At 36.8% G+C, this 11,870-nt stretch overlaps 1 protein-coding gene across 1 annotated transcript; it reads right to left on the bottom strand.

Moving 5' to 3' along the window:
- Positions 1–477: 477 nt before the first annotated feature.
- LOC105458734 (testisin-like) lies at positions 478–11,380 on the bottom strand. Its single transcript, XM_011704254.1, has 15 exons — positions 11,265–11,380; positions 10,148–10,276; positions 9,968–10,062; positions 9,666–9,760; positions 9,427–9,568; positions 9,186–9,299; positions 8,930–9,079; positions 8,041–8,193; positions 3,107–3,170; positions 2,650–2,723; positions 2,360–2,454; positions 2,096–2,237; positions 1,896–2,009; positions 1,631–1,783; positions 478–1,302 (listed from the first exon to the last, which is right to left on the bottom strand). Exons 2-15 carry the CDS (start codon positions 10,194–10,196, stop codon positions 1,159–1,161), a joined length of 1,584 nt encoding a protein of 527 aa, XP_011702556.1. The 5' UTR covers positions 10,197–10,276; positions 11,265–11,380; the 3' UTR covers positions 478–1,158.
- Between the last annotated feature and the right edge of the window lie 490 nt (positions 11,381–11,870).

Here is an 11,870-nt window from a genome sequence, read left to right on the forward strand (position 1 = left end):
CTCTTCAGATTCGATTGTAATCGGTTTTCTTACGGCTTACAGCCTACTGCTACTGCACATTGTGGACCACGTTATATTATATCCACGCGAAAATATTACGAAACGTTAATCGTGGTACCGCTGTAATGTCGCGTAACGCCTCTGTAATTAGTCAAGTGCAAATTACGGCTGGCGCGTTCATGGCAAGTTAGCAGCGCTACTAGGGGTAAGTTAATTATCGTCGGAGGCGGCGGAGCCTTGACGATTATATGAATAATCATGATCGTGTGTGAGCGCAGCGCAACTAATTATAGGCAAAATACGGCTGTGAAGTATATGACGTTGTCTAATGGCTTTATACTGATGACTTTATCTAATAACGTTACTTAGGGTGTTATTCACTCTGTAGCACTTAATTTTCCTTACGGCGAGATTTAATTCCGCGAAATAAATGCGGAAACGAAAGATAATTTAGACAACTTACTCTGTCGTTCTTACTTATCTTAGATGACCATTTCTGTTAGAGATGCGTTTATTTAAAAAAGATCATTTTAAATATTTTCATTACTGTATATATTATATTCTTTTTTACTTACGCAATTTACGGACATTTATGTATAAATTTTTTTGTATAATTTCTAATTTAAATTTAACATCAGATAGAATTTTTTGTACTCTCTAGGAATCATTTCTCGCCAATTTTGATACATCTTACATTAGATATTTACAAGTATTTTTTAAATTTATAAATTATAGATGTATAAAAAAAAATATATATATGCTAATAAACTGGTAGGAAAATGTCTATAGTAGATTTTTTGGAACTAGAAGATCTAACGATTAGTGAAAATTGTAAAGCAAGCATATTTGTAACACGAATTAACAATGCAAATGTGCTTGTATTACAAATTTGTTGCTTAAATTATTACTGACTTCTGACACGAAACTGATCTCCGTGCGCATCTATAGCTTTATCATATTAGTTCACAATCAGTTTAATAAGATATAACTTACTCTAGCACGTTTTGTTCGCGCAAGACAAGAAAATTAGCGTCGGCGGCGCATTCATTGTGATGGAATAAAATAGAAAGAAAAACATGAATGTAACCTAATACACTCGGTACGCTTGCGTGAATTGGCGATCGTCAGTCCGTTACGAATAATGAATACCAATTGAATTTATACGGCGTTCTCCTTGATCCAGTCGATATACGAGGGTACGCGAGTGTACACGGTCGGATAGTCCGTAAGGGAACAAGCTTTCGCCCATGATACGAGTCCGACAAGTTTTCCATTAACGATCAAGGGCCCGCCCGAGTCACCCTGCAAAAGAAGATTAAAATGTTTTCCATTCAAACAAGAAAAAAAAAGAAGAACGACTCGCGCATGCATAAAAACTTTAAAGCTCGCGTGACGCTTATAAAGCGATATACAGCTTTCGCAACTGTTGCGCTCTCTCTCTTAATTCTTCGTATGTGATACATTTCGCGGAGAGTATTATAGTCATTCAATTATTTTTCGTAGTTGTTTAGCCTGTCTTTTCTCTTACATTTAATTTCTATCTTACAATTGTGCTAAGAATTAAATTTAATCAATTAATTTACGAGAGATATCGTAATCTAAAAGATTACGATACGTTCGCAGCACTTACATTGCAAGACCCTCGTCTGACGTCCGGATCGTTGGCACAAATATGAGTATCGTAAATATTGTATAGAATCTGGCCATACATTTCCTTACAATAATCCTGTTTCGCTATGTAAATGGTAGCCTTTTTCAAGAAATTAGATCCGGGTCCGTCCTCCTATAATTTGTACGAGCGTAGACGTTAGAATTATCGCTGCTCTCGCAAATATATCTGTGAAAATCGCTGCAACAGCAAACGATATATCGTGCGGAATTTGTGCTGCGCTTACCGATAATCTTCCAAATCCGGAGACTCTGGCCATCGCCCCTTCCTGAACAATCTCATTTTGCTCGGGCAGCGTTACGAATCCGACGGTATTCGACGGACTAAAAGGAGTAAATACCTAAAAAAATAAAATCTCGCGTCAATAATGAGAGCCAATAGCACGGAGACTTGAAGGAGAATCGATTGAATCGATGGACGATTTACCCTAATCAATGCGATGTCATTAAGCCATGAATTACGAGGATCATATTGTTCATGACGAATAATCTCTTTAATCGCATGTGTCACACCTGGGCGATTTAGGTTCACAGTACCGACGACGAGTTGCATGTCCTTGGGAAGCAAGCTGTAGAAATAATGGAATAATTGGAATTTCGAAATATTAATTTATTAGCACTCGTTTTAAAGTCGCAAACTCTGATATTTTATACACATGCAGAGGCATATCTTACTGTAAGACCTACTTACTCTTCGACGCAGTGAGCAGCGGTAACAACGAAAATTGGATTAATGATAGCTCCGCCACAAAAATGAAAACTACTTCTTAACTGCTGCAGGGAGACCTGGAAAATAATTCGTTATTTGATGTATAGATATCGATCGAAAAATTCTTTTTTCTATATCTTCAAGCACTTGACAAATAAAACTTGTATATATAAAACGGCATATCTGTATCATTGTTTGAGAGATTTGAAACTAGATTTTGTGACACAAGAAAATAATTTTATTTAAATTGATAGATTTGAGGCACAACTCACCTGATACGGTATTTCACCCGGCTCTACATACTCACCGTTTATGATACGCGGATCGAACTTTTGCAGTACGGAAGCTGTCAACATAATATTATAAACACAATATTAAGTTTACTTGAGCTAAAATTTGATTAAAGAGTATACTTTCATGCATTTGAATGAACACATCGTCATTTTATTCAAAAGTTTCTTATGCTTCTGTTCCAGATTCATTTCTGTTGTCACACGAATATACAAAGTATTTTTGTTATTTAATTCACTTTATTCAACGATAATTTAATTGGTGAAAACTTGCTCTCGTAAGGATTCAAAACAGTATCAATTCGTTACTTACCACTTATCAAAATCACTTGTCAGAAACTAAACAGTATATTTATATTTCACTCATGCATAATTTACCATGTAGATAATTTCTTTTATATTAAATTTGCGATCTTATATTGACATTAATTTTACTCACACTGGGAGATAGACGCCACACCAAGAACAATCAATAAAACTGAGGATAACATCTTAGACGTTAGCAATTACATTTGATCAAACTGAACACTGAATTAATTTATATACTTCTTTGATGATAAGTGACACATGTGCTAGTCGGTTGTTGAGTGACAAGTGATTTTTCTCTTTTAGATTAGATAAGTAATTTAATTACCTTAATTGCTTCTTATTTCTTTTATTGACTGTTCTTGTTTACTCACGTGTTTTACTCACGTCAAACAGACGCGCAATGTCAAATTTAAAAAGTTCTTTGATAATAAATCTCTAAGACATGGCTAATTTCACACATTTAAATTTTGATCGAAAAAAATAACTTAAGAAACAACTGAAAAATAAAACTAAAATAGTTTGCCTTGATATAAATAAATAAATAATTTTTTGATTAACAATAAAATATTTTCTGTATGTGTTTGAGTTTATATGTTAAGCATAAATTATTTTGGAGGTGTATTTATGAACAAATATATATATTTTATGTGAATATTTTTTTTCCTAACATTTTGCAATTAAATTTAAGAATAGTAGAATACTAATTAAAATAAATTATAACTATTAAATTAAATTTTTTAAATAATTTTAATGACAAATTGTTTTTTTAATTAAATTTTAATTTCCAATAATTCTTTTCGCAAGATGTGCGTATAATTAATATACATTTCAATAAATCTCAATCATCTGTCGGATGATTGAATCGTATGTATGATGAATGTCGGGTGTGAATTGTACGGACTCTGAACAGCTTATCATTTTGATTGACCGATGATTATATATTGCGCGAAAATCTTTAAGCTGAAAATACATTCTATTGTTAAATTATCATGATTCCATCACAAAGATATTACCACATCTCTACTACGTTTGTTTCATGCGCATTTCGTGAAAATAGCTGATAACTTCGATGATACCGAAAAGATTGAAGCGATATAGAGAATGGAATTTTTATATAACTTCATAGATTGAACTCATTTTTGTTCAGTATTCAATGTCAGTGCGATAAGGAAACGTTTATTTCTTGGAATTGCTTATCAGTTGTAAACTTACTTGACAGAAATAATGTCGGGACCACCGTCCAGTGCTGACTTTATCCTCGCGCAGATTAATTTTGCACGTAGAACTAAAACCATTTTCACCCACACGTTGCGAAAATTACTTGCTCGCCTTCCTTTGTAACAGCAGATAATTTATATTAATCTCTCATAAATCCGCCGTGTAGATTTTGCATTAAAAATGCCGACACAGTTCCGAGTGTTGCGAAATAGTGCCTGTTGAGAAATCCCGTATTTTCTGTCGCCGCATCCATCATTCTAAGACGAGCGAATTGTGCGCTGCTTTTTTTTTAATCCAATTAGGATGAAGTAGCCGTCAGTCAATGTGGCGTATCCCCGGGGGCGTCATAACTCATTAGGAAGGCACCTGGTTGAGTGACCTCTCGATCGATAGACAGGACAGATGCGAAACTGCATCCAAGACGACGCTGGCTCGGCTCCAGATACTTCGGGAAGTCTTGTACGTGCTGATAATGCTACAGAGACATCATCTTTTTCTTTCACGATGCGAGCTAAGCACGCCCGCTTTTAAGCGGTCAGGTGATGTCCTGAATAATGCAGCCCTAATTTGGACCCTTTAAATCTCGGAGTTTGGCCAGATCTCCCTTAACGTGCAGAAATACGAAATTGTTGCGATAGGCAATGTAAATATAGACGATACTAATGCGACGTGTAAACAGTAACTTTTATTTAACACATTGTTATTCGTCGTGTATATCGACACCGGTAGTCGAGTATCCAGTTTTTTGAAATTTTTCGCGAGAAAGAAAATGATATTTATCGGAAAACTCGTTTCGCGCTGGTCGTACATTTCGAGTGCATATAACACGTGATATAAATGAAAATATCCCCGAAAAATTTTCTCTATGCAACGAGCGAATTCGTACACGTAGCCACTCTGTCGAGGATTTCATTGCGCTGCCGCAACATGACTTCATCAAAACCGACCGGGATGAAGCTAATGCATACGTGCGTTCGTTGATATTTGAGAAACCGTGTAAATTTATATTTCTCATTTCGCGATATTCAAAAAGAGGACTCCTTTCGAAACGGGAAAACGGGTGCGCCAACTGTTATTCGACGCGCGGAGCAAATGCACGCAAGAAGAATTTAACGTATGACAATCACGTCACGGTTGGAAGATTATCGGAGGGATGGAACGCCGAAGTAAGTTTCATGATGAGCCGAATGCTCGAGCTTTAAGGAGACGCGGAAGTTTTCCCTCAAGTTTCTTCAAGCATTCGTACACTTCATTCCGAAGTACCGCTCCGCAATGTCGCCACTGGATTCAGTTGTGGAAGCGCCATCCTTCTTTATCACGGAATCTTGACAGACAGCCGCGCGGGACATGCCTGGCTTCTCCCAAGGTAGGGGTCGATCGATTCTCCCTACCTAATGAAATGCAAGTCCGGCTTATGACGGCTTGAAATCGAACCGTCGAATATATACGAAGATAACGACGTCACTTGACGTATGATCGAGTACGATAGTACTCGAAGCGATGTATTGAGATTCGTTAATTTCCAAAACGAGCGGGATGTCGTTGTTTTAAATAAAACTCCTAATTTTACTGTTAAAAATAACAGGCTATACAAAGATCGAAACGTGACGACGTGATCGATAGTTTTGCATTTTTCGATGTGACCCGGACGTACTATTATCGTAATACCCTGCGGGGTGCAGTAGGGGAGGTAGGGGGAGGTCGATCGATTCTGGCGACCAAGAAGCGATATTGAGAACCGCTGTTCCAGGACTCACCTGCGTCCGACGACCCCGCATCCGGAGCTTCTCATCGATCATACATAGGTAGTGAAATAGTCTGTTTCACGAGTCTGTTCTCGGTTTGTTGATGCGCGCAATTGTCGAACTGCTCAGAATCCTCCAACTATTCAGATCCTGCGAAAATGAACGCCGCAATGAACGTACGAATAGCTTCGCTGAGCGTCAGTTAGACAAGCGTTATTTGAGAGGAGAAGATTTCCATGCGTAAATGGATGCTGATTATGAAACAGGCTCATGTATAAATGCTAATTACGTACTCCTGAGATATATATTTGCCATTAAGCAATACCACATCGGCACATTTGAAGAATTTCTTTACGAAAAATCGTATTGCTTCTTCAAGAATACATCAGATTACTTAAACTACTTTTTTTCTTAATTTATAAGAAGAAGAAGCAAAATTACGGTTAAATAATTATTATGAGATATATGCAATTTATTGTATCTTTGTAACGCAACATTTGGACGAATTCAACGAGAAACGTTATTTTTCCCAAAAATACATTTGCTAATGCATAATAAGAGGCAGAATTGCGGTCGGTGAAACAAACTTATTACGAGGTATATGTAATGTATATCTTTGTAATGCATTTAGGAGAATTAGAGTTCACTTAAATCTGAGAAAACAAGCTCGCGAATGCTTCCTGTGCCGTAATTCTTAACAATTATATGTAGCACCCGGGGGAGCAGCGTAGCGTGAACGGAGGCAGCGCAAGTTGCGCAAAGTTTACCGAAGGAAATACGGGGAATCGTAAAACCGTTTTCAGGGCTTACAATAATCGCGCGTTTTTCACGATAATTGCTCGATGCGACAGAATTATTATCTGCTGTATTTAATTGTCTCGCTCTCGTTTCCCATTCAATAATTTTATCCGTATCCGCGAGTTGTTCTCCGTTTTTCTCTCTTCTGTGCGTATTATGTAAGTATGCGAGAGCCCGGCGGAGTCAAATAACGCGGACGCCGGGCGTTTGCGATATCGCCTTGACGGCGTCGTAAAAGGAAAGAGCATCGGTGCGACTCGTCTCTCCGCAAACTACTTTCCTACTCAGTTTCAATCCGACGCCTCGCGACATCGAATTTCTTCGCGACAGCGATACATTAATCGACGCCTCGGGTTTTTCGTTTTTGGCAGAATTGACGAACTCGTTGACTCGAAATTCGCTTATTCGCGAACGGGGACAAACGTTTTTCTCCGGATTATTCATTGTCTGTCGTGGAAAATGGAAGAACACACATTATGCAAAATATATTTCAACGAACGCGTCAGAGTCCTCCGTTCGTATGACTTGCGGCGTCTATGCACCCGTGTATACGGGACGTAGAAATTAACGTCGGACAGAAACAAGGGGAAACAGATGCAAATGGTTCTTTCATCCATTTTTGAGAGTGAAATGTTCATTAATCTCTACGAAACAATTTCGCGCACTTGGCGCACGCTGCCGGAATGGTTAAACGGATTTGCTTTGACTGACCCACTTCTCCCTTTTGAGATACGTTCACCGCTAGCATATCGGCCGCAGAAATTATGAAATATGCAGGATACATATATATGTATATTGTATATATATTTTAGGTTGATCAGAAAGTCTTTTCGTATTTTACGAATTTAAATACGAAAAGTCTTTCTGAACAAAATAAGATATAATATATATATATAATAAGATTATATATAAATTTATATTCTCTTTTGTAATTGCAATATATTTATAATTCATTCGAATATATGTTTTCTTTAATCAAATTCTCGTTTGCTCGCTAAACTGAAAGTTACAAGGTATCAATACGTAAAATAATTGTGTGATATTTTGATAATATTAATTTTTACAAGATTAGGTATTATGATATTTGTTTTCTGGAACTGTGTAAGGAAAAAGGGCGCGTACGTAAGATATATAAAATACATATAATATACATTTAACGATTTATTACACCTATGTTTGGACATTTAATTTTATATATATTAATTCTCGATTCCACAATATACATATATATGTCATTAAGTATCAAAATCACTGTTTACATTATAGATCTTATATAATTAAAACAAATTTCTGTATTTCGTTAATTATAGTTTTCGATCATGCGTTCATATATCCAATTTATGTACGACGAAACGCGTGTGTACACGGTAGGGTAGCGTGTGCTGGCGCAACCATGCGCCCACGAAACGAGTCCTACGAGTTGTCCGTTGACAGTGAGAGGGCCGCCAGAATCACCCTGAAAAATACAATTCTCCGATAACTGACGATATATTCCATAAGTTTTGATTGAAAAAAAAACCAACTCGTAAACAATATTATTTTTTACAATTTACTATACGTTTCCCTGTCAGTGCAGAGTACATGTTATTTTCTTGCTTTATTATTTTAATTAAAATTGACGTTTGATAATAACGGACTCTTGATTCGCTCAGCTAACAAATTGTGCGATCTTGTCAATTAAATTAAATTACAAAACATAACGAGGTACCCCAAAATATGTTAATGCACAAAGTAATCAATGCAGTATATTAACAGTCAACATAATCAGTGAATGCGATGAATTAAAATGCGATGAATAGTAATTAAACGTTTTATGCGCATATATATATTGTTAAGTATTATTTTAATTAATTAATTAATAGAAAAGTTAGTTTTGATAAGCAAAAATTTATGATAAGTGAGGGTTTGCAGTCACAATATGTAACTCCGCAATATTGCCAATTACGCCAATTACATCGTGCTTATCTCTCTTCAATCGAAAATCTGACGCACGTTATGCAACTCGAAGTGCAAGCATTATACTAAGACGTTGTGTTTAGAAGTCATTAGGAACGATTAGGCGAGCTGAAGTCTCGCGTGAGAAGAATAACGCGGGCTGAGTAGTTAATGACTCTACCTGGGCAGACAGCGTAAAATTGCGACTAGTAACTAACGACGGCGGTGTATCGTAACGCCTTATGTAAATAACTTACCTGGCACGAACCCTTATTTTCGACTGGATCGTATGCGCAGATTTGCGTGTCGTAAACGTGTTGACTTTTCGCGTACTGTGTTTTACAATAGGTCTGATTGGCTATTAAAATGTCTACAACGTACAAGTCTGTGGTTCTCCTTCCATGCTTCTGCAAGTATAAGTATAAACGTGCACGTATGAAAGCAATTTGAGATGCGATTCTCGCTGACTTAGCATTCGAGAGTTTAAATGGTTGAATTATTAAGAGACTTTACCGATAATAAGCCGTATCCAGATACAACTGCTGGCGAACCTGGCTCGACAGGTTGATTTGGTTCCGGAAGATCGACGGCAGACACCAAATTGGTAAATGCAAATGGACTTTTGACCTGAAAAAAAAAAAATGAATTTTCCGTATATTCTTTTGTGTAGTCTTAATTTTTAAATTGTTAGCTTAATTTTCAATGTGATTGAAACTATATGCATTGCTATTAACGCACGACTAACTCGCTTTACCTCAATTAAAGCGATATCATTGCGCCATGAATCTGAAGGTCTGTATTCTTCGTGTAGATAAACGCGTTCGATTAGATGCACTGAATGCGGTTTTTGTACGTTTATTGTCCCCACATTTACCGAAATGTCCGAAATGTCTGCACTGTAAGGAATTATTACGTATAATAGAACATATTTTCGTATATATATATATATAAAATTTATATTTCTGAAATGTTCTTTTAGATTTTTATATTTACCCCTCTAGACAGTGAGCGGCGGTTAATACGTATAGCTCGTTAATTATAACTCCACCGCAGAAGTGATGCTCCTGCTTAATATTTTGAAGAGAAACCTGAAATAATGCATTTCGTACAATAGGGATGTAGAAATATCTCATATTATTATACACGTCCAGCTTAACAATCGATTCATTGTCAGCGTTCAATTGTCGAATGAAAGGAGTTAATTCATGACTCAATCAGACTCGGTTCGAGGCTGCGCATATTTTTAAAGCAGTTAACGCAACGATATTAATTAATAATAATTTATTAGCTTTTACCTGATATGGGATTTCACCTGGTCTGGCAAGTCTTCCATTCACAATCTTCGGAGATAATTTCATTGGTTTGGCTGCATCAATTGTTAATGTGTCGCCTGCAACATTTGTTATTACATTTACACATTTAGTTGAATTAATTTAAGCCACAAAGTCGATCAATTTGTCTATCAAAATACTCACCATGAGCAACAGCGAACAAAGGAATTAAGAACAATAACTGTATCGTCATTGTTAATAATCTTGTGCAACGTTGTCAGTCGATTATTCAAAATCTGGTGATAAATGCGTATGATACACGCGAAAATGTGTCTATAAAATTTAATTTTACACCGTTAAATCTATAGTGTCAAATTTAACTCTATGTGAGTCGCCAATGGTCCTACTTAATTATATAGTTATTTTTAAATAAAACAATGGAATTTAATCCAGATTCGGATTAAATTTGAACTATTTTAAATTATTTAACTCCATTGCTTTAGTTAAAGATAACTATATATTAAGTAGAAGTAGTGGCGTTTTAAATAGAATTCAATTTGACACTATAGATTTTACAGTGTAAATTACGTAAGATTAGATAAAATATCTTATATATTTAAAATAGCTATCAATCTTCTAGGATACTATTTCACGACCTATGTTGTCACATTTTGTGTTGACTTTTATCATTATAATAAAACACTGATAAGTGTCTATTATCGCAACTGTCTACGTTATATACATATATGATACATGTATCAACATAATTTTAAAGTTCATTATCTCAGTGATAATAATTTCGATAATAAAAAAAGATTTATTGTCTGCCGTTTCTTATCGTTAAAAATATGTGTTACATAATTCTGTACTTTAGTTGCCCCAAGCGTTCCCCAAGTCGCAACTTGGTAAATTTCAGTTTTAAGAGTTTTAATACTGTTATATATGAAGTATACTTCGCATCGCGCTGGATTACCGGGCTGAACGTGACACGCAGTACAGCAAGTTGAATGTAATGCTAAACAAACTTGTGACGTGGGAGTAACATAACAATGCACTTTGTCGAAGTTTACCGCGGTTACAAACTTCGGCAATATTGCGTAATCTATAATGAAGTATCATAAGAAGGATAGACTATTTGGAGCTACTCTGAGCGACGTTCGCTCGCACTCAGTGATCAGAGAGAGAATTGTATATCTGTGATGTTACTAATGTTAATCACGGACGTGAAAGATCGTTTGCTTCGTTCAACGTTTCTCGCGTCTGCGAAGACTTTGACGACATCGCGCAATTTATAATAAAGGCTTTCGAAGTCGAATTATACCTTGGCGCGATTCCGCACGACGGTCACTTATGTCGTCAACGCAGGAAGAAGTGTTTCGTTGATAATCGCGATATCGTTTACTTCACTCGAATAAGCGCTAATGACATTTTCTTCACCTTTTTGTAGCTGTCGAACAATAACAGCTGAAGAGAGGGGCTCCCCGAGCCATCGTTCGAATCGTATATTGATCATTGCAGAGTCAGGCAAACTCCATCAAGCTCGATCGAATTTCGCAGCGTAGCTTTTTTTTTCGCGCGGTGTGACATTCGGTTGCCATGCAACTTTATTTCCTAATTCGAATGCGAGAAAATTTTCAGATACAATCAATCTTTACAACGACAGCATATCCTTGTCGCGGCATGGAGATGCCCTTTGTCGGTTGAGCATCGAGTGACTCCGCATTCTCGTTAACCTTCGAATACTTCAGCTGGAGCACGGCGATCGGTTGCGAGATTTGTGGGTGGAGAGGACGGCGAGATCGTCCGTTTCGCTGTTACCCGTCATACCGCGATAGAGAAGCGAGCCGTTTGAATTTGCATGAGGTCGCGTGCTCCGACGACGAAGGGGAAGGGAAGAAGAGAGGCAGGAGAGAGAGAGAGAGAGAGA

The sequence above is a fragment of the Wasmannia auropunctata genome, unplaced genomic scaffold (assembly GCF_000956235.1).
Source record: "Wasmannia auropunctata unplaced genomic scaffold, wasmannia.A_1.0 LD334376.1, whole genome shotgun sequence".
Lineage (NCBI taxonomy): Eukaryota > Metazoa > Arthropoda > Insecta > Hymenoptera > Formicidae > Wasmannia > Wasmannia auropunctata.

Bases quoted from the DNA above. Each gene is read 5' to 3' on its own strand.
- LOC105458734 (XM_011704254.1), bottom strand. From the start codon at position 10,196: ATGACGATACAGTTATTGTTCTTAATTCCTTTGTTCGCTGTTGCTCAT. The intron at 2,724-3,106 runs GTGAGTAAAATT...TTATGTTGACAG, and splicing joins TGTGGCGTCTATCTCCCAGT to CTTCCGTACTGCAAAAGTTC. The intron at 2,238-2,359 runs GTAAGTAGGTCT...TTATTTCTACAG, and splicing joins GCTGCTCACTGCGTCGAAGA to CTTGCTTCCCAAGGACATGC.